This window comes from Asterias amurensis, chromosome 15 (genome assembly GCF_032118995.1).
Source record: "Asterias amurensis chromosome 15, ASM3211899v1".
Classification (NCBI taxonomy): domain Eukaryota; kingdom Metazoa; phylum Echinodermata; class Asteroidea; order Forcipulatida; family Asteriidae; genus Asterias; species Asterias amurensis.
The window spans coordinates 11,824,978-11,850,512 of NC_092662.1; the positions used below are offsets into that span (position 1 = coordinate 11,824,978).

The 25,535-nt window shown below is 38.8% G+C and overlaps 1 protein-coding gene across 2 annotated transcripts; it reads right to left on the minus strand.

Moving 5' to 3' along the window:
* Nucleotides 1-2,882: 2,882 nt before the first annotated feature.
* On the minus strand, nt 2,883-25,317 carry LOC139947945 (WD repeat-containing protein 5). 2 transcript variants are annotated; one of them, XM_071945824.1, is made up of 14 exons: nt 25,179-25,317; nt 23,981-24,065; nt 23,161-23,319; nt 19,829-19,925; nt 19,365-19,438; nt 19,001-19,090; nt 17,839-17,928; nt 14,179-14,262; nt 12,554-12,609; nt 11,416-11,462; nt 9,989-10,064; nt 7,938-8,046; nt 6,685-6,772; nt 2,883-6,101 (listed from the first exon to the last, which is right to left on the minus strand). In XM_071945824.1, exons 3-14 carry the CDS (start codon nt 23,284-23,286, stop codon nt 6,001-6,003), a joined length of 1,038 nt encoding a protein of 345 aa, XP_071801925.1. In that variant the 5' UTR covers nt 23,287-23,319; nt 23,981-24,065; nt 25,179-25,317; the 3' UTR covers nt 2,883-6,000. The 2 variants fall into 2 exon arrangements, with proteins under 2 accessions (XP_071801925.1, XP_071801924.1); XM_071945823.1 differs by lacking the exon at nt 23,981-24,065 and having other exon boundaries at nt 2,885-6,101.
* Nucleotides 25,318-25,535: the final 218 nt, after the last annotated feature.

Sequence of the window (25,535 nt, forward strand, 5' to 3'; positions counted from 1 at the left end):
ATAAGCAATCCCTCGATGTCGAGGAAGATGTTCTCCACAGAATAAACTAAGTTATTAGGGCTGAGGTAGCTGGTGCCTAAGATGACTCCGTCGATGACTCAAAAGTCCGATCCGTGAGCCACATACTCTCAGGCAGATGTCACAGGTTGTAGTTAAAGGGAGGGTTGGACCATGGAGTTGTCTCTCGCGTGCTGCTGACGCTTAGCTGTTGCCTGAGCTAGTCGATTCATTTCAAAACTAGTCGTGCCTCTGTGCAACAGTTGCCTCCATTATGCTCGATCTGCTGTCAGGAAGCAGTATTTATACTACACTTTTGTAGCAATGCTTTTAGGGTATCTTTGAAGCGCTTCCTTTGCCCTCCGCGAGTCCGTTGTCCTTTGCTAAGCTGAGAGTAGAGTACTTTTTTAGGAAGGCGCTCGACTGACATCCTGACGCACGGGCCAGACCATCTCAGCTGGTGTTTGATGATCATAGCTTCAATGCTGGTGGTTTTTGCCTCAGTGCGGACACTTGCATCCGTGCGGCGGTCTTCCCATTTGATGTTAAGTATCCTTCTGAGGCAGCGTTGATGGTAGCGTTCCAATGTCAGCAGGTTCCTGCAATATGTAACCGTACAATAGCGAGGGGATTACAACAGCACTATATACAAGAAGTTTGGTGTGAGTTCGTAGATCATGATCATTGAAAACACGATGCAGCAGCCTTCCGAAGGAAGAACTCTCACATTTCATTCTGTGATGAATCTCGTTATCGATGTTGGCTTTCTGGGAAAAGTGTCTGTCGAGATAGGCAAAGTGCTCCAGGTTTTCAAGTTCTTGTCCACCAATTAGGATTTTAGGAGCAGGTGAGAGTTGACCGGGAGCAGGTTGATTAAGGGCCTTAGTTTTGTTTATGTTGAGAGACAGCCCCAGACGTTCGTATGCATCAACAAAGAGGTTTAGAGTGGATTGTAAGCCAGCCTCAGAGTGTGCAACTATTGCAGAGTGTGCAACTATTGCACAATCATCTGCATACTCAAGCAGATTTACTGCAGTCACATTGGTCTTGGTTTTGGCACGCAAACGAGCAAGATTGAAGAGTTTTCCATCCATGCGATACTCGATGTTTACCCCGGGCTGAAGGCGGTCCCCAACGAGAAACAGTATGGCAGCTAAATACAGGGAGAATAGGGTGGGAGCAATGACGCAGCCCTGCTTGACTCCAGTTTTGATTACGAAAGGGGCCGACTCGGAGCCATTACACAGGATGGTGGCCGTCATGTCTTCATGCAGAAGCTTGACGATGTTAATGAACTTGTGGACATCCGAAACGTCATAGTAGGCACCACAGGGCCTCTCGATTGACAGAGTCGAAATCCTTTGTGCGGTCAACAACTTTTCATTCGCATCACTTTTCCTGCAGTAGACGTGCCACAAAAACCATGTCAGTGGTACCCCCTGGTTGGTCTGAAGCCACACTGTGATTCGGGTAGAACTTTTTCAGCAAGTGGGAGAATTCGATTCAGGAGAATATGAGCAAGTATTTTCCCAGCAATGGAGAGAAGAGATATTCCACGATAGTTACATGTACCATCAATTTGGGTCACTAAAGGGTCTTTCACTACAGTGTTTAGTAAAACTCTTGATGATATTCACAAAACCACTGATATATCCAAGCAATCTGCATACTGATAACAGCAAAGCTTTTGAGAAATTAATCAGTTACATGTACACATGTAGGTGCCATGGATCGTTAGTTTTCTGTCTTCTCATTCACAGGTACATGTAGTGAATGATAGAGTCAAGGTACATGTACCAAACAATACTTTCCAGCTGGGACAGAAAAAAAGTAAATGCTGGGGCCCAACAAGCCGAATTGCTTTTCTGGTTAACCAATCCTCCAGAGATTACTTGTTATGCCGAGTTGATGACATGACCCTTACCCCCATTTCAGACAGTGGCGCCAGAGTCCTGCCAGAGTCCTGCCAGAGTCTTGCCAGAGTCCTGCCAGAGTCCTGCCAGACCAAATAGATCAGGAGCAACTCTACATGTAGGTCTTCCTAAGACAAGTGAACTTATCATAACACTTAAAGACAATGGACACTATTGGTAATTCTCAAAGACCAGTCTTCTCACTTGGCGTATCTCAACATATGCATAAAATAACGAACCTGTGAATATTTGAGCTCAATCGTTCATTGAAGTTGTGAGATAATAATTAATGAAAGAAAAAAACACCCTTGTCACATGAAGTTGTGTGCTTTCAGATGCTTGATTTTGAGACCTCAAATTCTGTATCTGAGGTCTTGAAATCAAGTTTGTGGAAAATTAAGTGTCCACTGCCTTTAAATAAGGTTCGTCTCATGACAAGATCGACGTCCGAAACCAAGGCGCACCAGAGTAATTCCTAACGACTGCAACAGTCGATATTTTGACGTCTAGCACGTCCAGTCGCTCGTAACTATTTCAGATTTTAAACATTTTATGTACTTGGGTAATTCAGAATTTAGTTTGGCACACTTGGGGATGCCTGTCTACCGTACTACCATGGAGGAATTCCTCCATGGTACAACGTGCGTTAGTCAAACCATGCACTAAGGTTCATTCATTCATTCATTCATTCAAAGGTTAACTTTAATTATAGAGTCATTAAAGCTATTATACACTTTCGGTACAAAAAAAAAAAAAAATCACAGATTTACAAATAATGTACAGGGTTTACAGAAGGTAATGGTGAGAGACTTCTCTTGAAATATTGTTCCATGAAACGCTTTACTTTTTGAGAAAACAGTAAAACAATATCAATTCTCGATAGCGAAAATTATGGATTTATTTAAAACACATGTCATGACACGGCGAAACGCGAGGAAACAAGAGTGGGTTTTCCCGTTATTTTCTCCCGACTCCGATGACCGAATTAGCCTAAATTTTCACAGGTTTGTTATTTTATATATAAGTTGTGATACATGAAGTGTGGGACTTGGACAATACTGTTTACCGAAAGTGTATAATGGCTTTAAGGTACCAAACAATAAGCATGATTAGTGTTCAAACATTTCATCAAAAAATGCATGCTTTTATTATGTTGAAACTGAATTGCGACACTTAATATATATGTATTTATTTGGAATATTTTAGGTAGTTTGACTGTTGCAAATATCAAGTCTTACGTAAAGCTGAATACTTTGACAATTCTCAATGCAATTTTAGTCCATCTGGTTTGTTATTAAGATTTATGTAATACATTTGATTTTATCCAAATACTGGGGTAGTTCTTGCTACATGTTTGACAGAGCCTTGGGTTGTTTTGTATGTTGAGACGGATTGTTTGTGACGCTTTCAACTAAATGTTTACAAATATTTACAGTTTAAAGATGACATGTTTCTATTGCAATGCATTAATTCAAGCAGTCAACATACATGTACATGTAACCCACAACAGTGTACATACATGTATGTGTACATACACTGTACATGTATTAAGTTTGCAATCAATTTCTTTCATACAGCACTGAATATTAAAAGACGACAATCCGCCTAGCTACATAAACAAAAACAAAGCCACAATCACCGTTTGTCTCAATTGATAATTGTATATAAAGCAATACAGACACACAATACAAACTAAGAAATACAAACAATTATTTTATCTTAAAAGTAGGACTAGCCATGTTGTACTAACTTAAAGTAAAATAAAAGACACTAAGAACCAAATTGATATGTACAATAATACCAAAACTATACTAAACTGAAAGTAATTATGAAAGGTTTGCCTGACCATGGCTAACAGTAATGACAGTGACTTGAAGCAAGGACATACACTGTACATGTAGTATCACCCCAATACTTGTCGATTTGTAAAATAGATAGAAAATGGAACAAACTGTTTCAACCATCTATTTACAATTCTTCAAGTGAAGTGTTTCTTTACTTAAATGCAAGATCAGGGTTGCCTTGTATATTTACAGTATTTTTAAACCAGTCACAAGTTGTAGAGAGTTATGAAAGTATACTTTTTACGAATTTGTCGAAATTTTTAGAGTTTGCTTTTACAAGAACCCAAACAAAGACTCACTCTGAAGTGAAATGAATCATTTTCAATTAAAACTAAATAACAAAGTCAGGAGGTCAGCGAGGTCACAGTTTTTGCAAAAAAGCATCAAATTTGACAATAATCAAGGATAAGAGAGTGCTTCAGGACATGAAATATGGTTTACCTATTCCATGGCACTGGAAAAACAGCAGAACTAAGGGAAAACTGAGCAAGTTGTCTCAAAACTAAAAATGGTAGCAGGCTTATTGCTTAAAGGCACTGGACACTATTGGTAATTACTCAAAATAATTGTTCGCATAAAAACTTCCTTGGTAACAAGCACTGGAGAGCTGTTGATTGTATCAAACTTGTGAGAAACGGCTCCCTCTGAAGTAACCTTAAGTTTTTGAGAAAGAACTAATTCAATTTGATTTAACAACCTCAGAAATAGCTTTGAGGTCCCGAAATCAAGCATCTGAATGAAATCACACAACATTGTGTGACAAGGTTTTTTTTCTTCCGTTATTATCTCACAACTTCGAAAACCAATTTCCACAGGTTTGTTATTTTACGCATATGTTGAGATACACCAAGTTTCTTACTTGGTCTTTGACAATTACCAAAGGTGTCCAGGGGTGGATTTCACAAAGAGTTAGGACTAGTCTTATCTCAGGTCAGGTTAGATAGAGTTACTCACTTAGGACCAGAAATAAGTTTTTTATATCTCCTATGACTAGTGACTAGTCCTAAGGACTAAATCTAACTCTTTGTGCTATCGACCCCAGTGTCTTTAAATAAAAAACTTCATGAAAATACCTCATGTAACGAGCCTGATGTGATGTGGTTGTTGATTGCTGTGGTTCAATCACAGAAACACTCTCTGTATTAAGACTAACATCATTGAATAACACTAATTGATGGTTTCTACATGTACATGTAGATAGCAGACAGTCACAAGCTGAGCTCAAAATAGCTACAACGTTGTCTCTCCCATTGAATTACTTCAAGTAGTCTCAATCATCAGTCAGTGTGTGTTCAAAGTCATACAAAAATCTGTATTGGACAAGGCTGGCACTCCCAACAAGAAATCTTCCATGTTCCTTTTTACATACAACCAGTACCAAAGCTCATACTATGTGAATGTATTGGACAAGGCTGGCACTCCAACAAGAAACCTTCCGTGTTCCTTTTAACATACAACCAGTACCAAAGCTCATACTATGTGAATGTATTGGACAAGGCTGTCACTCCAACAAGAAACCTTCCATGTTCCTTTTTACATACAACCAGTACCAAAGCTCATACTATGTGAATGTATTGGACAAGGCTGGCACTCCAACAAGAAATCTTCCATGTTCCTTTTTACATACAACCAGTACCAAAGCTCATACTATGTGAATGTATTGGACAAGGCTGGCAGCCCAACAAGAAACCGTCCATGTTCCTTTTTACATACAACCAGTACCAAAGCTCATACTATGTGAATGTATTGGACAAGGCTGGCACTCCCAACAAGAAATCTTCCATGTTCCTTTTTACATACAACCAGTACCAAAGCTCATACTATGTGAATGTATTGGACAAGGCTGGCACTCCAACAAGAAACCTTCCATGTTCCTTTTTACATACAACCAGTACCAAAGCTCATACTATGTGAGTGTATTGGACAAGGCTGGCACTCCAACAAGAAATCTTCCATGTTCCTTTTTACATACAACCAGTACCAAAGCTCATACTATGTGAATGTATTGGACAAGGCTGGCACTCCAACAAGAAATCTTCCATGTTCCTTTTTACATACAACCAGTACCAAAGCTCATACTCTGTGCATGTCCTGTAGTGGAACTCAAATGTACGTCAACCTGTAAAGTTCACAACTCCATTTCAAGGCAGGTTGCCTTTACAACTACCCTCAACTGCCTCCCAGAATGAAAGCTTCCATACAGGTCACCAAGCTTTGTCTAATATACATTGCATTCATGACGAGTGTTAACAGTCAGAACGCCATATTTTAATTGTTTTATCATTTTCTAGTGCCGCCGATGCAATTAGATTCTCTGTAGGATGACATGCTGTACACAATACCACATCTGAAACAAAACAAGAATAACATCATAAAGCAAATGGACTTTAAACATTGAAAACACAACCAAAGATTTTCCAATATTGCTCAAGGCTGTTTCAGTAGAAATTGCATTTTCATACAAATCAAACATAAAAGATATTCAAACATTCTTTGCAAAAGGAGAAAAGTGCGAGAGGGCATCAAAATTGGACTTTAAATTACACACAAAAAACCCCCAAAACATTCAAATATCAGGTCTTGGTCAGTTAACCCTTCAAGGCCTCCCGAAAAAATAAAGAAGAAAAAAACCTTATGGGGCCCCAGGTAAAGTCTACTGTAACATAAAATAAAGAAAGTAAGATTCACTTGATTTAAAAGTGAAGGTACGAAACAGTTACCTTTTACAGTTTATCTGTTTAATTGTATTTCTTTAGCCGTACTTTTTTTAATCCTCGTTGGAGCGAAACCTAACCCTAACCCTAACCCTAACGCATTAAAATTAAATTGGCTGCTCATTTTCCGAAATTGACCGAGACAACCTATAAATGAGCGGCCTGAAAAAGAGAATGAAATTGCAAGCTGATTAATGACTACATGTATGTACATACCAGTATGTCCTTGCAGTTTCTGTACAATCTCCTTGGTTTGCAGATTCCAGATGTACACCATGTTGTCTTCAGACCCTGACACTATCCACTATTTTAAAAGATTGTTATTGGTAGGCATTAAATTTGAATACAAAACGAAAAAGACTCACCGTGGTTATAATTATGTCTCAATTCTGTAGACTGTATTATGCTTGTATTACATTTGATGCTTTTGTTGTTGTTGCCAATATTGAAATAAAAAATGTCTAAACACAACACAAAGTTTCAAATAAAATCCTAAAATAAATAGCTTCAAGGCATCACTGAACTACTCTGAAGTAAGAGTCAGAATGCCTTAATACGAGCTCAGAAAATACCAGGCGCTGGTTTATACAAGGTCCTGAACTGTCCCATACATGTTTCTATGTGTTAAAAAACTGAAGATATGAGCTACCTTACAATGAATGTATGATGAGGTCAAGGATAGTAGGAGTTATTTTAGCAGCCTTGGCGCATCAAAATGGGTTGTTTTTCATACTTTTGCAAAAAAGCTAACCATTTAGTAAAGGTTCGTAAATTACATTCCGGTTGTCAAACTATTTATTGGATCGGACTGGCCATACAGTTTCATCCAGTCTGAACACCAGAAAGATTCTACTGGTGCGCTACGCTTGAAATGCTTCTTCCCTTACATACTTGGATGACTAGGTATTAGCATACAATGTTCAGCATTGGCGCTATGCAGAACTAAATTTGTCACATCATGGTCACATGAACGGCAAGTACGACACTCACATTTTGATATGAAAATTTATCTTGAGTTATTCAAAATTATTAAACTTCTATAATTAATACGTGAATACAAATGCATTATTATTGATATTTTTGTGTACAGGGAGCCATGTAAGATCTGCACTAGGAAGTACACTGCTCCGTTCTAGCCTATACATGTGTGTAGTGCACGCACAATGAAGACATGTGTACATGTATCTACAATGTATAGTGTGTTGCATTTAAGACAAGGTTCGGATAATACCAGGAAAACGTGTCAGTTCGGTGGACCTCGTATTAATGGGAATTGACTGTGTTTGTTACATGTAAGTTGGCTCCAAGGAATTCAGATTCTCACTACATGCATGCCTAGCAGCATCTTGCGATCATTGAATACCCTGAGTTAGGCAACAATCTCTCTCAATGTCTCATTCCTCCTACAAAGAAGCTTTAATTCTAAGCTTTAATTCTAAGAGAAATCACCAAAGGTACAGTTAACTTACCTTTCCTCCTGTGACTGAAAAGTTTGCAAAGATACAATACTTCTCATTTTTGTGCCCTGTGTATGTCTTCAAACATTTGCCTTTACTGTAGTCCCATAACTTCAATGTGCTGAAAATCAAAATAAAGATCTTCTTATCAAGAATGCACAAAAGGTTACCATGGTCTTATTGGCACATTAATGTATATTATCCAAATAATGAATGTCTATGAGTGCAATGGTGCCAATATTGTCATGAGCTGAAAGATGGAATGTTCTATTCAACGAATGAAAATATTGGCACTATTGCGAGAATGGAAAACATTCATTATTTGTTTTTTATAACACCCAAGTAGATCTTTGCCATTTTGATTGGAGGATACAACTTTCAAAACAAACACAGCGTAGGCCTACAATTTTTAATAGTGAAATTACACCCGTTTCTTTTGGGTCGGCCTGTTGGATTCAACAGTGACTGTGTGCGTTCTGTACAGCCACTTTGAGACACACAGACGCAGATTATGTGCCTTGCAGGAACAATGCTGCATTTCCAAAGACGCACACGCAGTGATGTTGTCACGCACTGTCCAATAGTACTTTTTGGATGGAACGAAAAATGCACGATGAGTGAGGTAGGGTGCAATAGTACTTTTATTTGCTAACACGTGACGAACAATCCTCCAATCAAATGGCAAGAATCTGCTTGGGTGTTATGTAATCATTGTTCATAAGTCCCCCCAAACAGTTTCGCTTTTCCTATTGGTTGAGAGCGCGTCACGTGGGGGTCTTTAAACGGCTGATAAAGACACAGCTAGAGCTGTTTAATACCAGCTGGCTTCGTGTATTGGGCACGCAAGCTCATGTACTCCACTTAACTTACGCGGAACACAATTCATAGCTGTTAGTAACATCGTTATTGCGTAATGTGCGTGCACAGGTGCGTATTCACACCACCACCGACGCACACAAAACATTTTGGCAAAAGATTTAAAAAAAAAAAATAATAATAATAATGTTAGTACACGCGCGTATACACACCGACCGATGGACCAAAAACATTTGTACAAGTTTTTGAAACTTTGCAAACTTCAAAAATTTTGCAAATGAAACAGTGTCACACTGTCTATACCTGTTAGATTATGTCGCTTTTAACATAAGGGCATTTATGAACGAGAATAAAAGAGTAGTGACTCGTTCTAAAACGGCCATTTAAAACCTTTCAGGGTCGTGTGATAAACCCTCGCCTTTGGCTCGGGCCTTTATCACACGGCCACGACACTGCCGGTTTTAAACGGCCACTTAAGAACTCTTCGCCTACTCTTTTAATCCCTTAATATTCCACAAGAGTATGATTTTAAAATATACATGGATTAGAACACAAATGATTCCATCTTGGGTACATGTAGTTGTTGTTTGAGGCACGATGCCACTATGATGTAAGTGTTAGATTTAAAGGAACACATTGCCTTGGATCGGTCGAGTTGGTCTTTGAAAAGCGTTTGTAACCGTTTTTTATAAAATGCATATAGGTAGAAAGATGTTGTAAAAGTAAAATACAATGATCCACACAAACATGCCTCAAAATTGCGTGGTTTTCCTTTTACCTCGTCGACTAACACGTCGGCCATTTATGGGGGTCAAAATTTTGACTCCCATAAATGGCCGACCGTGTTAGTTCGCACAGTAGAAGGAAAACCACGCAATTTCGAGGCAAACTTGTGTGGATCATTGTATTCTACTTTTAAAACATCTTTCCAACCATATGCATTATATAAAAAACGGTTACAAACGCTTATGTTTTGACCAACTCGTCCGATCCAAGGCAACATGTTCCTTTAAGGTAGTGGCCAATTAAGGTAAATTTAGTTTGATTCTGATCTAGCTGGAGGGCTTTATACTGAATAGACATCAATACCTCAATCACCTCTGGCTCCTTTACAATCAGAGATTAATCAATGTAGATCAATTATGTGTTATCAACAAATATGTTGGACATGTAGTAAGTCAAGGTGAATGAGGGATCAATAATCTATTGTTGAGTTTGTAAGATTCTAAGCAGTTGCTATAACTTACTTGTCTAATGTAGCAGCAAGAATATATTTGCCATTGGGTGAAAATTTGACAAACGATACAGGAGGATTGTCATCATCTGAAGAAGAATACAACATGATGGAATTATTAACGAAACAAGTAATATAGCACAAGTAATATAGCACAAGAGAAACTGACTTGGTAGATTTGAAATAATCTTAGGTTGAACAAAAACAATATGACTAGAGCGGGATAACCTCCCGATTAACATGCTGGCGCTCTACCAGCTGAGCTGAGCCCTTTTGGTGGTGGTCTCCCTTTTATTATGTCAATATCTTCAAGGATGGTCAGTCAGAAGCCATTCAACCTGAACATTTCGTATAGCAAGGGATGCGATAAATCCCTCTCCTGATTCGCAGGTTCAATCTGACCAATCACAGGGTAGTTGGTCATTCAGTGGTAATCCATGAAACCAAACAATAGACCTTTATCACGCTGTCATCATCTGGGTCATGATCCCTGTTTCCAATAACAGTAATGAATATTACTATTCATTGCGCATGGCACCAGACTATTTTTTCGGCCAGCCTCAGTTTGGTTACAATGAGTTGGAATGGAGTAAAATCAAGATGACCACACAGTGACAAAGGTCTATTGTGTTCATCAGTTTCCCTTTGTCATGCGATCTTGCTTACACTGTTGTAGCCAAAGCTGCCATAGGATATTATGCATGAATCAAATAATTAAACAAATCATTGTTTGTTTAAAGGATTTGGGTACTTTTTGTAACACAAAACTAAATGTCCACACAGATTTACATTAAACTTACACGGTTTGAATAGTAGAAAGCTATTACTACATTAGCTGAGGTGCTGATAGTTTTTGAGAAATGAGTAAAACAATGGAACAACGAAAATACGCTTTACATGCTGAAATAATTTCGTCTTTAGAGACAAAAATTATTTTGGGACTTGTTTTACTAAAAAACCACAGATGGAGCACTCATTATGTCTTTCATGTTATTTGAGCTTTATAATTTTGCTCAATCTGTGGTTCCACCCAATCTGTGAACTTGCTCAATATGTGGATTTAACTTTTCTGACCCAAATAGTTCATCACCTGCTTATGGGGAACAATTCAAGCCGGTATGGTTCTGCACTTGAATTTCATCATCGTTCTGTACACCTACACATATGGTCTTCAGACTTTGTCGCCTGACAAACTAAAATCACTAAAAACTACAAGCATTTTCAGAAATGGTGGAATTTGTTGGAGCAAACTCGCCACACAAGCTTGAGTGCAGGGAAGGATACTTTAAATTTATAAATTTTTGTAAAATTTAACAAACTTTGTGACCCGAAAGGTCAAATAACAAAGTCATTACAAATAATAATAGATATTACAAATAAAATGTTGCAAAAGTACACCTCAATTATCAACAATATTTTAAGAAACACTTAAATGCTTACCAATCAATGTCTTCAAGCACTGGCCTGATGCAGTATCCCAGATGCGACTGATAACAAGAAATACAAAAACAGTGTAATTATCGACATATTAAATAAGGGAATAAAAGGGTAGCGACGAGTTCATTAACGGCCATTTAAAACCGGCAGGGTCATTGCCGTGTGATAAAGGCCCGAGCCGCCTTTATCGCAGGGCAAAGACCCTGCAAGGTTTTAAATGGCCGTTTAAAAATGAGTTACTACTCTTTTGTTCACATTCATAAATGCCTTTTTGGTTAAAAGGCGTGATAAAGTATGAAACTGTGTAAAACCATGTGAAGAGGTAATTTCTAATAAAGTAAGAAACTCTGGAAAACCATGTAAAGAGGTAATTTCTAATAAAGTAAGAAACTTTGTAAAACCATGTAAAGAGGTAATTTCTAATAAAGTAAGAAACTTTGTAAAACCATGTAAAGAGGTAATTTCTAATAAAGTAAGAAACTTTGTAAAACCATGTGAAGAAGGTAATTTCTCACTCAAATAATAAAATACTTCAGCTGAAGTCTTTCATTATGCATCTGAAAGCACACAAAGTAAGGCAACAAGGGTGGATATTTTTCATCATACTCTTGCAACTTTCGATGACCGATTCAGCCAAAATGTTAACAGGTTTGTTATTTTATGTAGTTTGGGATACCAAGTGAGAATACTGGTCTTTGAAAATTACCAAACGTGTCCAGTACCTTTAAAGACAGTTTACACAAAGTTCAGTACATTTTTCCTGATCCCTCAAGTTTGAGATACATCATTGTAGAAACACCAATGCCATTATGCCACTATGCATTTCATCTGCTAGGTTGATATAACTCAAAAAGTAAAATAAAAATTAACTACCTCTGCGTGTAGTACATGTACAATGTATATCATATAATGAATACAGTGTTAGCCAGTGAGGTCGCCCTGCTCTTCAACTTAAAAGTCTCTACACATCAAACAATTTGGGATCCTATTTTTGAAAATTCCTCAAATGCACACGATCTACATGTATGTCTTGATTCTTGCTTACTCTCTGTAGTAGGTCAAGACATAATGGAAACGTAATGACATGAACATAAGGGCTTTAAATTAAATTGTATTTCAGTTCATGATATGAATTACTTACCAAAGTCCATCATAACTACTTGATACAATCAGAGAGCCATCACGATTGAAATCCACCTGTAAGTACAAATGCAAAGACATCAACTGTAACAAAATGTACTGTATGTATGCTATAAGTAGGATTTGAAACTTTGCATGGTGGAAATACAATATAGAAAGGTTTGCAGTAACACCATGTATGTATGCTACAATATCTTCAACTTGGAGTGAATATGTATGATACAATATCTTCAACTTGGAGTGAGATTGTGTTTTTATAAACGTACATCATTTGCAAAGACATCAACTGTAACACACAACCTACATATGTTCTTCTTCAATTTGGAAACTCCCAAAATGTATTTATGCTATAATATCTTCAACTTGGAGAAAGATTGTGTTCTTATAAATGAACACAATTTTCAACCAAAACCAATTTGTAAAGCCGCTTTGTTGCAGCGTGGAGGTATAACAAAGCAAAGCAAACTCCCAGACATGACGTCAGCGGCATTGTCCTTTGACTCGCGCCGTCAACGGCAGAAGTGTTATTAGTTTTTTAAAACTTTTAGGATGGGGCTTGATTTTTTAATCGATGCTTCATAAATACCTAAGACAGTTTATCCATTCTAATTGGTTGAGAGGGCATCACGTGGGGGTGTTTAAACGGATGATATAACACCAGTAAAAGGTGTTTAAACATGGGCGTGACACGCGAGCTTGCACCTGTGCTTATAAGACAGTTTATTCATTCCCATACGCCTCTCTTAATATTTATGCATGACGTCATAATTCTTACCCAAAATGAGGCTGTGGGGGCACGTCCCCCATCACTTGTAGTGGCTGCGCCCATCGCCTCGTTTTGGATAAGCATTGTGACGTACCTCATGCATAAATATTAAGAAAGGCATATTGGTCGAGAGCAACGGCTGGAACACCTGTGCCACATCACGCGATATGCGCGATGCACACCTCAATCTCCTTATAAGGAGTTGTTTACCAGAGGGCCTTACCATTTCATAGTTAGAGGGGTGTTGTGTTGAAAGAAATCATTGAACAATTATAATTTTTGCATTTTTTTAACTTTTGGACCAAAAAGTGTTATGTTTTTGAACCGAAAAGGTTATTATGAATGGGAATCAAAGTGTGTTGAATTGGTTTTTAACTAGTGGTTTAAACCCGCCGAGACCTGGTTTTTGATAATTTACCTCAACTTCGTCTCGGTAAAATTATCAAGAACCAGGCCTCGGCGGGTTTAAACTACTTTTCTAAAACCTCTTCACCACACATTAATTTCCTTATTAAGAAAAATTCAGAAGTGTACACATATCAAAATTACATTTAAATGGTGAACAAGTGCATTATAAACAAGTTAAAATACCATATCCGTTAAAAAAATTCCGCTCAAGTAGCTGTTTAATTATGACAACAATAGAACTGAAGTCTAGTTACACTACAACCCCGGCTAAAATGCCTGGGCCACACATTCCCAATATGATATGAAACATATCCACCCCCTTCCCCCGCTCAATGTTGATGGCAGCCCAGACCGCGCAATGAGAGCCAACATTGAAAGGGGGGGTGCGGGGGACCAACAAGATATGGCTGGGATTGTAGATTGTTAATTCTTACAATGATTAAGAAACTTACAGCAGATACTGGATCTGAGTGAGCAGGAAGGGTCTTCAAACACTTGCCAGTCTTTACATCCCAGATTCTTACACTCTCATCAAACTAATAACAAAGTACAAATTAATACCAATAGTTAATAATGACTGTATTGTTATTTAAACATCTTGTCAAAGTTCAACTTCATAAAAAAAAAAAACTTTTTTTATTACCAAAAATAAAACATCCCTAAAACAATCCAGACAAAACACAACACAAACATCAACTAAAACTAGAAATTTAGAGTTTGTAGCAAAAATCCTGGGTGTTCGGGAATGAATGTATGAAAAGTAATGTATGATTACTTTGGCAACATGTCACATTATCTTCAAGTTTGCACTAATCCTCCAATCAGATTCGCAGAATGGAGTGGTGATAAAAACCTATATCGCACGGCTAATATCCTTACCTGCGTCTTGTGTGTTCTATGGTTACGCATGTAGTGAGCTTGGTTACGTAATAAACCATCCACGCATGACCGAGGCTTGGCCGCTGCACTAGGGCAACCAAGCCACGAGTCAGTCGTGTTCCTGATTTCAACATGAGTGCTTGCCTCGGTTTATTGAGTGTATTCCACCCCCGCTTGGGAAGCAACAGTGCGCGACTCGCCCCTCCAGCCAAGGACTTTAGGTAAATATACCTAGATACAACATTGGCGACAAGGACTAATTGGTCCGGGCATTTTCATAGATTACTTGAAGATAAATACGATATCATTCGGTCTTGTTGGATGGGACGCAGAAAGGCTATATTTTTCCGTATTCCACTCGTGCTTGTGTGCTAACCTATAATACAAAAAGTATCCAACAAGGCAAGCATCGGTTTGGCCTTGCAAACAGTTTTAAAAACAGTTTCAAAATCTTTTTAAAAAGGGCCTGTTAGAATTTCATGTCATTAATTAGTTTTGTAAAACAAAGAGGTTAATGTTGTAAAATTCCTAACACAGGGAACATATCAAAATTCCTGTTTATTTTGAACATAGTTCATTTTAACGATGACATCATCTTTGTTTTTACACTGGAAGCAATCAAAGTTAGGGTCTTCCTATACATGTAGATAGAGTTCAGAGTTCAGAGTTCAGAGTTCAGAGTTCAGCATTGTGGATGGTGACATAATTATGTCGCCATCCACAATGCTACAATTCTTGCAGAGAAGAAAATGAAGAAGTAAAACAGTGACAGTGTAACTGTGCTATTTCCAGGAAACTGCAATTATTTCTAAAACACAGCACCTTCTTTTTACAATAACTTCAGTATGCAAATGCAATTTTTGTCAAACTTTACAACTACAATGTAAGCTTCAATTGATTTTAACTAAACAGTAAAATAATGCTGATAAAATTCTGGTTGATAATTTTGAAATTGTTCAATTTGTCGCTGTATACTACCGTCAAAGTCGATGAGGTCATCATTTTAAAATTTAAATTGCCCAAAAACAAGTCATTTCTTGCACTGAAAGCATTTCTAAATTCTTTTTCATATTGACTGCAGAGCTGAAACTAAGATTTTGGAGAGAAATTTACACTTTCACTTCTGGTTTGAACCCGAAGATCGTATTAATTTAGGGTCATGTGCAACATTTATTCAGCTTTCAAAGCCTCTTTTGATGATGTATAGATCAGGCATGCAACTGCCCGATGAAAAAAAAAGAGGAAACTTTTCGAGACCCACAATGGTACCCTAAAAAGTGTTGAGGTTTTTTATGCTCTTAGGTTCATTGTTAGCATGTAAGACAAAGTGGAGTGTTTTATACAACTAAAATAACATGGAAAAAACACCTTGCCTATGTACATGATGTATGCACCGTAATTAAGTTGAGGAAAACTAACTATTGTTGTCCAGATAATTATGAAATTTGCATAAAATTATTATTCCCCCCCCCCCCTCCAAAATAGAAAAAAAAAAAAAAAAAAAAAATCTTTTTTTTTTTTTTTTTTGGGGGGGGGGAATAATAATTTTATGCAAATTTCATAACTACCTGGGAAACAATAGTTATTTTTCCTCAACTTAATCAACTCCCGATGCTTTGCCACCTTACAATGGTCGGTGCGAGCCACTTGTCCCCGCTTGCCGCCGTTAAATCTCCCTCTTGCACACCACACAATATGCCATTCCTGGCTTGTCCACTTTCCGGACGGTTTCGGAGAGCAGTTTACCGTCTACGTCTTTTTTTTCCCAACCAGAACCACTTCCAGGTATTTTTTACTCCTTTATCTATGGCTTTAATTTGGCCAGGTACCACTCGGTCCCGCTCTAAAATATAATTTCTTTTGGATGTCATTTTGACGGACGTTTGAAGATGCGACTGTTTCGTAACGCAATGTGAGACAAGCACACAGTATACATGTACGTTTGGTAACTAACTCACACACACATACATGTACAACACGTGTATACTATTGCAAAACAGCGGGACCAGACGAAGACACAACCTTAGACTCATTTCAAGGCTGTATAATAACTTGGTTTAGCACACAACTCGCCCGCGCCACGGGGTGCGTTCCACTGTTCCAGATTTTTCGACCGTAAACACGGCTATTAATGACCGCACGCAGTGTGTAAACGTATGCATTGCTTGATGTGGGCTTTAGATTGACCATGCAGTAGAATGGATTGCGTACCGAGGCAGAGGCCAGACCATGCGTTACGATGCATTGTTGTATTTGTCTTAAGATCGCACTAACCGCGGAATGTCTTTTTTTAGCGCTAATCATATTTTTAAAAACGCGGAATTCCGCGGAAACGCGGAAGAGTTGCATGCCTGATAGATTGAAACAAATTGGAAATACAAGAGACTTTACAGTGACTTACCGAGCCAGACACAATGAGGTTAGATTGTGGATTGAAGTTAGAACGACAAGAGACTTTACAGTGACTTACCGAGCCCCACACAATCAGGTTAGATTGTGGATTGAAGTTGGAAATACAAGAGACTTTACAGTGACTTACCGAGCCCCACACAATCAGGTTAGATTGTGGACTGAAGTTGGAAAGACAAGAGACTTTACAGTGACTTACCGAGCCCCACACAATGAGGTTAGATTGTGGATTGAAGTTGGAAAGACAAGAGACTTTACAGTGACTTACCGAGCCCCACACAATGAGGTTAGATTGTGGATTGAAGTTGGAAAGACAAGAGACTTTACAGTGACTTACCGAGCCAGACACAATCAGGTTAGATTGTGGATTGAAGTTGGAAAAGACAAGAGACTTAACAGTGACTTACCGAGCCCCACACAATGAGGTTAGATTGTGGATTGAAGTTGGAAAGACAAGAGACTTTACAGTGACTTACCGAGCCAGACACAATGAGGTTAGATTGTGGATTGAAGTTGGAAAGACAAGAGACTTTACAGTGACTTACCGAGCCCCACACAATGAGGTTAGATTGTGGATTGAAGTTGGAAAGACAAGAGACTTTACAGTGACTTACCGAGCCAGACACAATGAGGTTAGATTGTGGATTGAAGTTGGAAAGACAAGAGACTTTACAGTGACTTACCGAGCCTGACACAATGAGGTTAGATTGTGGATTGAAGTTGGAAAAGACAAGAGATTTTACAGTGACTTACCGAGCCCCACACAATGAGGTTAGATTGTGGATTGAAGTTGGAAAGACAAGAGACTTTAAACAGTGACTTACCGAGCCCGACACAATCAGGTTAGATTGTGGATTGAAGTTACAACAGAAAACATAGTTGCTATGACCCTTCAATGTCTTCAAACACTTTCCCTGTTGAGGTCAAATAAACAATTTGCAAAAATAAATTGTTAATGATAAGTGAAACAAATATCAAATCATTCTTTGACTTTAATGTTGCTTGGACAATGGACACTATTGGTAACTATTCAAAATAATTATTATCATAAAACCTCACTTGGTATCGAGTTATGGGGAGAGGTTGATAGTATAAAACATTGTGGAAAACGGCTCCCTCTGAAGTGGAGTAGTTTTCGAAAATGAAAATGATTTTGATACCTCAGATTTAGAATTTGAGGTCTCGAAATCAAGCATCAGAAAACACACAACTTCGTGTGACAAGGGTGTTTTTTCTTTCATTATTATCTCGCAACTTCGATGACCGATTGAGTTCAAATTTTCACAGGTTGGTTATTTTGTGCATATGTTGAGAAGACTGGTCTTTGAAAAATACCAATAGTGTCCACTGTCTTTAAAATGTATGCATATTTGGATTTAATAGTTATGAAGACATGCTTGCATTGCACTCATTTGACTGCACATCATTTAATGCCCATGTATCAAGCTATGAACCCTTCATCTCAATAAGAGCTAGTACATGAATTGGTGCTCTAATCCAATTCTTATAACAACAAAAAGAATCTAACAGCCCTCATTAATTATCAAGTGTTTCTGATTGATCAAAAAGAGACACACACACACAGCTTTGAATAGTGCTGACTACATCATTACAGTTAGGAGCTGTAAACAGTGGGTTTCTTGCATCATACTGTGAGAAAGTACATTCTTAGGCAAGTACTTTTTAATCATTCCTGCGCTTGATGTTTGCTCTGGGTGTTCTGCTATGAATTAGATTCACTTTGGTATACATGTACATGTATTATCAGACATTTATTTTGTAAGACGTTTTTGCGACAAGGCAAGTTTACTTCTCAATTTCCCCCAATAACTACACATCCCTCCGAGATTAAAAATACTGAATAATTGTAAGCCTTTCTTTAAAGCCATTACATTTAGACTTATAGTTTGATGGAAGTATCGTCCACACATTGGTCATTGGTTGAATTGTACAAGCAGCTTCCCAAGTTTTTTTCAAGATACTTACTGTGTTAAAATCCCACACTTTAAGAGTTTTATCATCTGAAGCGGAAACAAGAAGACGTGAATCACTGGACCAAGCAACATCAGAAATTCCCTGCAATGATAAGAGGTCCATATTAAACAAGAAGACGTGAATCACTGGACCAAGCAACATCAGAAATTCCCTGCAATGATAAGTGGTCCATATTAACCTAAAGAACATACATACATTCTCAGGTACATTGTACATGGTTATGTACCGGCCACGCTTGCTGTCTTTTTGATCAAGAGATAAAGATATTGGGAACCTGAAAGACATACATTCATAGTAACTAGAATAATCATAATCCAAACAGCGATGTCACTCTAATAGGAAAGACAAAACTTACCAATTTGTGGCCGGAAACTGTCTTCTCAAATTTGCCATCATATGCACCCCATATTTTGATCAATTTGTCGGCAGCTTGAGAAAAAAGTAACACAAACTATTATTATTACCATTTAATTTCAGCTATTTCAAATTTGTTTTTATCAACAGTAAAACTTAAAGACACTGGACAATTTTGGTAATTGTCAAAGACCAGTCTTCTCACTTGGTGTATCTCAACATAATATGCACAAAATAACAAAAAAGTGAAAGTTTGAACTCAATTGGTCGTCGAAAGCAAGATAATAAAGGACGAAAAAATACCCTTGTCACACAAAGTTGAGATTCAGAATCTTGAACGAATTAATTTACTCTTTGAGAAGTTACAATTTGCAAGTTTCTGGGTTAGCATGATAACATGAGTGTGATGAAATACTGACTATTAACAAACAACAATCCTGATGCTTTCTGTTGTTAAATACTCACAAGAACTTGCCAGCCATTCTCCGTTTGGACTAAATTTGACTGAAGATACTGCCTTGGTGTGCCCAGCAAGAGTAAATTTCAAAGTGTAGTTAGGTTTCTGAAAAACAAAAATACAAAACAGAATCCCATCACCGATAATGTATTTTAAGAATCAGTTTACTTGGGGTTGAACAAAGAAAAAACGACTGGACGCTCTGCGGTTTAGTTAATCAAAACATCTGCTCTTGGAAATTTCTGCCCATTTCTTAGCCTTGCTCAAGGCAGTCGAATTATTCACTCCGAAAAAAGACCGCCGCTGTATAAAAACCCACCCGTATTCACTGTGCGTAAAACCCACCCGTATTCACTGTGCGTAACATCGCACGACACGATGCCCCCGTACACTATCCGCATGCGGAGGCCGTCAGGCCGACAGCCTTGTAGGGTCTGTGTTGAAGCCACTGACCTCATTACTATAATAAGCGAAGAGTTCCCACGGTCAGCTCATTACCATAATGCCCGCGAAAGATGAGACATGTCTACATCATCACACACCACCACCACGGACGCTCAGCGAGCATGATAGGCGTGTGTGATTGGACGTCAAAATGAATAATTCATTTGCCTCACATCCTGTGTTGTCTGATAGGTCTGACGAACGATATACATATTCATGAGCTGCATACTAGCATATCCTAGAGCCCCCCCCCCAATTTCGTCCACTATTGGAATTTTTTCAACACAACACATTAAAACGGGAAGATACAGACCCGACAAGGCTGTCGGCCCGACTGCCTCCGCGTGCGGTTAGTGGTGTACGAATGCGATGACTTGTGTGAACAGTATTCGTGCGATGTGACAGTGTGTATACGGGTGGGTCATTCGGTGTGATCGCACACACCATGCACAGGGTATACGGCGGGTGGGTTTACAGCTGCGTCTTTTCGGAGCGAATAATGCGACTGCCTTGAGCAAGGCTACCCATTTCTCAGTAATATGCCCTTGAAAAGAATAGACTATAGAATAAGAGAAAAAATGAGTGGTGACGAGTTCTTAAGTGGCCGTTTAAAACCAGCAGGGTCGTGGTTGTGTGATAATGCCATCCACGGCCCTGCAAGGTTTTAAACGGCCGTTAAGAACTTGTCACTACTCCTACCGTAATTTTCGGATTATAAACCGCGTGGCGTATAAACCGCACTTCCTCAAAATATACAAAAAAATATTTAGATGTCGGCGTATATGCCGCGCGGCGTATAAACCGCGATCAAAATAAAAAAAAACATGAAAAAACTAACCTCAAAACACGGAAGTGAAGTACGCAAACCTGCCGCGTTACGGGTGATTTTTTTATCTCACACTATCAGTCCTGAGTTATTTTTTTTTTCCATCAACAACCCTTTTTAAGAATTTGAGATTTGATAATCGGTTGTGTTGGCCATGTTTTGTGAACTTCTTTGGCAACAAACTCTCCGTGAATCAAAGATCGGTCGACAACGCACACCGAGAAATAGTTGAACTTTGCCCTGCATCGCATCGCCCTCTGTTGACAAAAGTTGTTCACGTTTGATTAGACTGGGCCCCGAGCCTCAAAGCATGGGTCAGACGTTCAAGCTCCCCGTTGTACAATGGGCAGCCGCTCTACTCGATCCGTCCGAAGTCTAGCCAAGATTTTATGAATGGAACTATCACCGGCCAATCAACAACGGCCAATCATCAAACGGCCAATCACCGCATGCATGAACACTTAGGGGCCGTGCTTGTTTGCGGTCATCTTTGTGGCGATGTGCAGTGACAGGCGGGCGGCACATCAGTCAGTCTTGTATAGTTGCCGCAATGTGGGAGTTGCGTCGTAATTAAAGTGGAAATGTATTGAAGTTTACACTATTGATCGTAATTGAAATGATCTATTATACGAGGATCCACACAACAGATTATTGCAACGACGGACGGGCGGACGGACGTAGCGTGTGTGTATGTAGTAATGTATCATGCAGTGTGCACATTAAGCAAATGTACACACATGCGAGTTCGTAAAGCTAGCAATCTGTTAATTGCGCTGCTCAATCTCGAGATTGCACAACAGATGTTGGTGGCACCGTTTTGAGCGATGTTCGCCGACGGGTTGCGCTACGCCCTCGCATTTGCGCCGCCTGGAAATAAAATTCCCAATGTTACTGGACTCAACAATCAGGGCAGGTTGAAAACGTTCTGTTTGATCCCCCGGAGCGGCATAGTTCTTTGCGTACGTCCGTCCATTCACCATTCTGCTGTTGCGGTGTGCGTGGTTGAGCTGAAGAAACCGCTGGCTGACACGAGTGTAGCCTGGATGTCTGACGTCAGTATATAAAGATCGTGGGAAAAATAGACAGGGGACGAGTCTATTTCGCTGAGACACGAGTATAGCTTGAATGTCTGACGTCAGCATGTAGAGATCGCTAGGATAAATAGACGGGCACCAGTCTAGTCTAACCCGAGTTGCGCTGAGTGGGGGAGCTAGCTAGCTGAGGGCGGTTGATAAACGTTTTACAAAGGAAACATGGAATACAATTGTGGTGGGATTTTCAACAGGTTTTTGTCATCACACAGGCAGGTTTTTGTTCTCGTTTAAGAAAAAATTATTAAGAATATTTTACAAACGATCTTTCTTTTTAAAAATGCCGTTTTTTCTCTTAAATATTTATACGTCGGCTTACAAGCCGCCCGGAGAATAAACCGCAGGAGTTCAAAAAAATGTCAAAATCAACATATAAACCGCGGTTTATAATCCGAAAATTACGGTAATCATAATGCCCTACATGTTAAAAAGCAAAATAATTTCACAATTATAGACAGTCTGTGACAATCTGTTTCTTTTGCGAATTTTCAAAGTTTGTAAACTTTTAAAAACTTTTGTAAAAATGTTTTTGTGTGCGCCGTGTGGGTTGTGTTTGTGCGCGTATACAGATACAATATTACGCGCCATTACTTACAGCTATGAGTTGCGAACAGTGTAAGTTAAACTGGCGTACATGAGCTTGCGCCACAAACAAAACTAGCTGGTCTTAAACAGCTCTAGCTGTGACATTATCAACCGTTTAAACACCCCAACGTGTCGCGCTCTCAACCAATATATGTATGTCAGCTACTAAATCAAGGGAATCCATGTGTGGTGAAGAGGTTTTAAACTAGTGGCTTAAACCCGCCGAGGCCCAGTTCTTGATAATTTACCTCGACTTTGTCTTGGTAAATTATCAAGAACCAGGCCTCGGCGGGTTTAAACCACTAGTTTAAAACCTCTTCACCACACATGGATTCCCTTGTTTTAGTAGCTGACATACACAAAATAATATGAGCTCTAAATTGAACTGTCTTACCTTTGGTAGATTTGAAGCGGATGTTGTGTTAGAGACAGTAGTCATTGGTGCTGTTGATGTGTTGTTTTTGCCATGGGAGTCCTGCTTCATTTGGTGCTCAATCTTTTTCTCCTCACTGCTTGCCATAGTTCATACGTTATTGTTGTAATCAGGATATAACTGCATGACAAACATTCAAGGTAACATCAATTCATCAAATGTCAAACACATCATAATGGCAACAAAACATTATCAGGTTTCTAAGCACCTGCTGTGATCTACATGAAGCGTCAAGTTTCAAAAATGCCAATTTAATCATTTGTGAGCATAATGTAGGTGTCACACTGTCCCAAATTGACACCAGATAGATCACAAAAAGAAACTTTCAAATTGGATCCTAAAATCATTGGATAATTCGTATGACCGCCGGTGGAGTGTCCTGGGCCCCGGCAGCAACTTCTTGAGTGGTGGCAAAATCTACACGTATGGCATGCCAAAAAATTGCCAAAGGACCTTGCGAAGGTAACTTTTTGTAAATGAATTTGTGTGTCCTTCGTTCCCTTTGTAATGCCATTTATCCAGGAGGGCATCTTGTCAAATCGTGTAATCTTTTGTGCGGATCGCCGCTCTGCGCATGTGCATAATTGTTGTAACAGTAAAATAGTGTGGATGAAGATGGGATCTGAATTATGGTAAGAATTTATAACTTTTTACAAATTTTGAGTTTGCAGTAATGGATTTTCTGGACCCACTTCTCAAGCTCGCTGAGAGTTCAAAGATTACATCGAGCCTAACTTTGGCGAGATTTGATTTAATAAATATTACTGTAAAAATAACTTACGTGTAATTAAAGGGAACCGCGAACGCAGCGTTTGTGTTGTGAGACTGGAGGCGCTAGATGAGGTTCGTGAAGACGTTCATGGAGACTGAAACGATAGTGGAACGAACCACATATAGTTCTAAATCTAAGGAGTAGCGTAGTGCAATACACCTTCAGTAAACTTACATTAAATCAGTAAAATTCATGTTGAAGACCGTTGCAGGGCCAAAGATACGGAGTGGACTGCTTACTCTACTCTAGACCAATTTTGGGGGCTATTGAAGTAGGAAATGGATAGCGACAATATCGCGAATCCGGCCTGGCTGATTTTTCACTATTGTCAAAAGGCATTGTGGGAAGGAATAGGGGGGCATACAATACAAAGCCACCTGTTATTTCCCACAATGCATTTTGACAATAGAGACAAATAAGCCAGGCGGAATTTGTCATGTTTGTGAGGTCTAAAAACTCTAAGTAACTTAATGTTTGATGGAATGATTATCTTTACCATTATTGCAGTGGGTAGTTGCGATAACGTAACCCTCGCCGCCGTCGAGAGGAGGGTACATTATCTCACTCAACTATGCGCATGCAGTGGGGAAATAACATTTTTTCTAATCTAAGTAAAGACTAACTAAACTTAAACTAAATATTTAGGATAACTTTCCGCATGGCGCCACCACTTTTTCACTCATTTTTAGAAAAAGGGATATATCAATCAGGTAAATAAGTTCCTATATTATTTCATATCAAATGAAAAAGTGGTGGCGCCATACGGAAACTTTTCCAATATTTATATTTAATTTAAAAAAAATTCTGCAACATTTCTCATTTCTGATCTGTTCTTTCTTCTTTGCTATCGATTTGTTTTTAATTTAATTTATATTTATGTTTCTGGCACCACGATGTTCGGAGACCCACGGTAATTTGAGGCTTGACTATGATGTTTCAATCTAGTCGGTTGAGTTAGACGAGTCATGGAGGTAGAACCCTCCATGGTCATGCAATGGTTGAGTGTACACAGTCAGTCAGGCAGTCAATTCAATGACAGTACAGACGACCCGTACAGCATGTACAGACCACGTACAGACCATCATGTACAGACAGACTGGAGTCGAGTACATGATAAAACAAAAGTTACACAATTAGTTAACATTTAAACAATAATATTAATGCCCCATCATTTCACCAAAACATACAATTTTGAATAAGTACGTACATTTAGTGTTGATTAAACAGATGATTTAGGTCACCAACATCATCTATCATCGAAACTTACACCACCACCATGTGTACCACGTTCAGTTTTCATACGAATGTACCAACACCATGCAGTTTAGCTAGCAATGCACGTCGTGTTTGATATGTACAGACGCTCTGCTATCATTCACACATTGTTCAAAAGCTAACAAAAAGATGACCACTTCAAAGGACGCCCTCTCGCGAATGAGAACCTCAAAAACGAAGTTTCAATCAATGTACCAGAGGCGCAAAAAACACAGTTGAGTTATCTGTTATTATTTTATTACATTTTCTTTTAAACAAGTATAGGTTTTCTCGGTCAATTTCGGAAAAT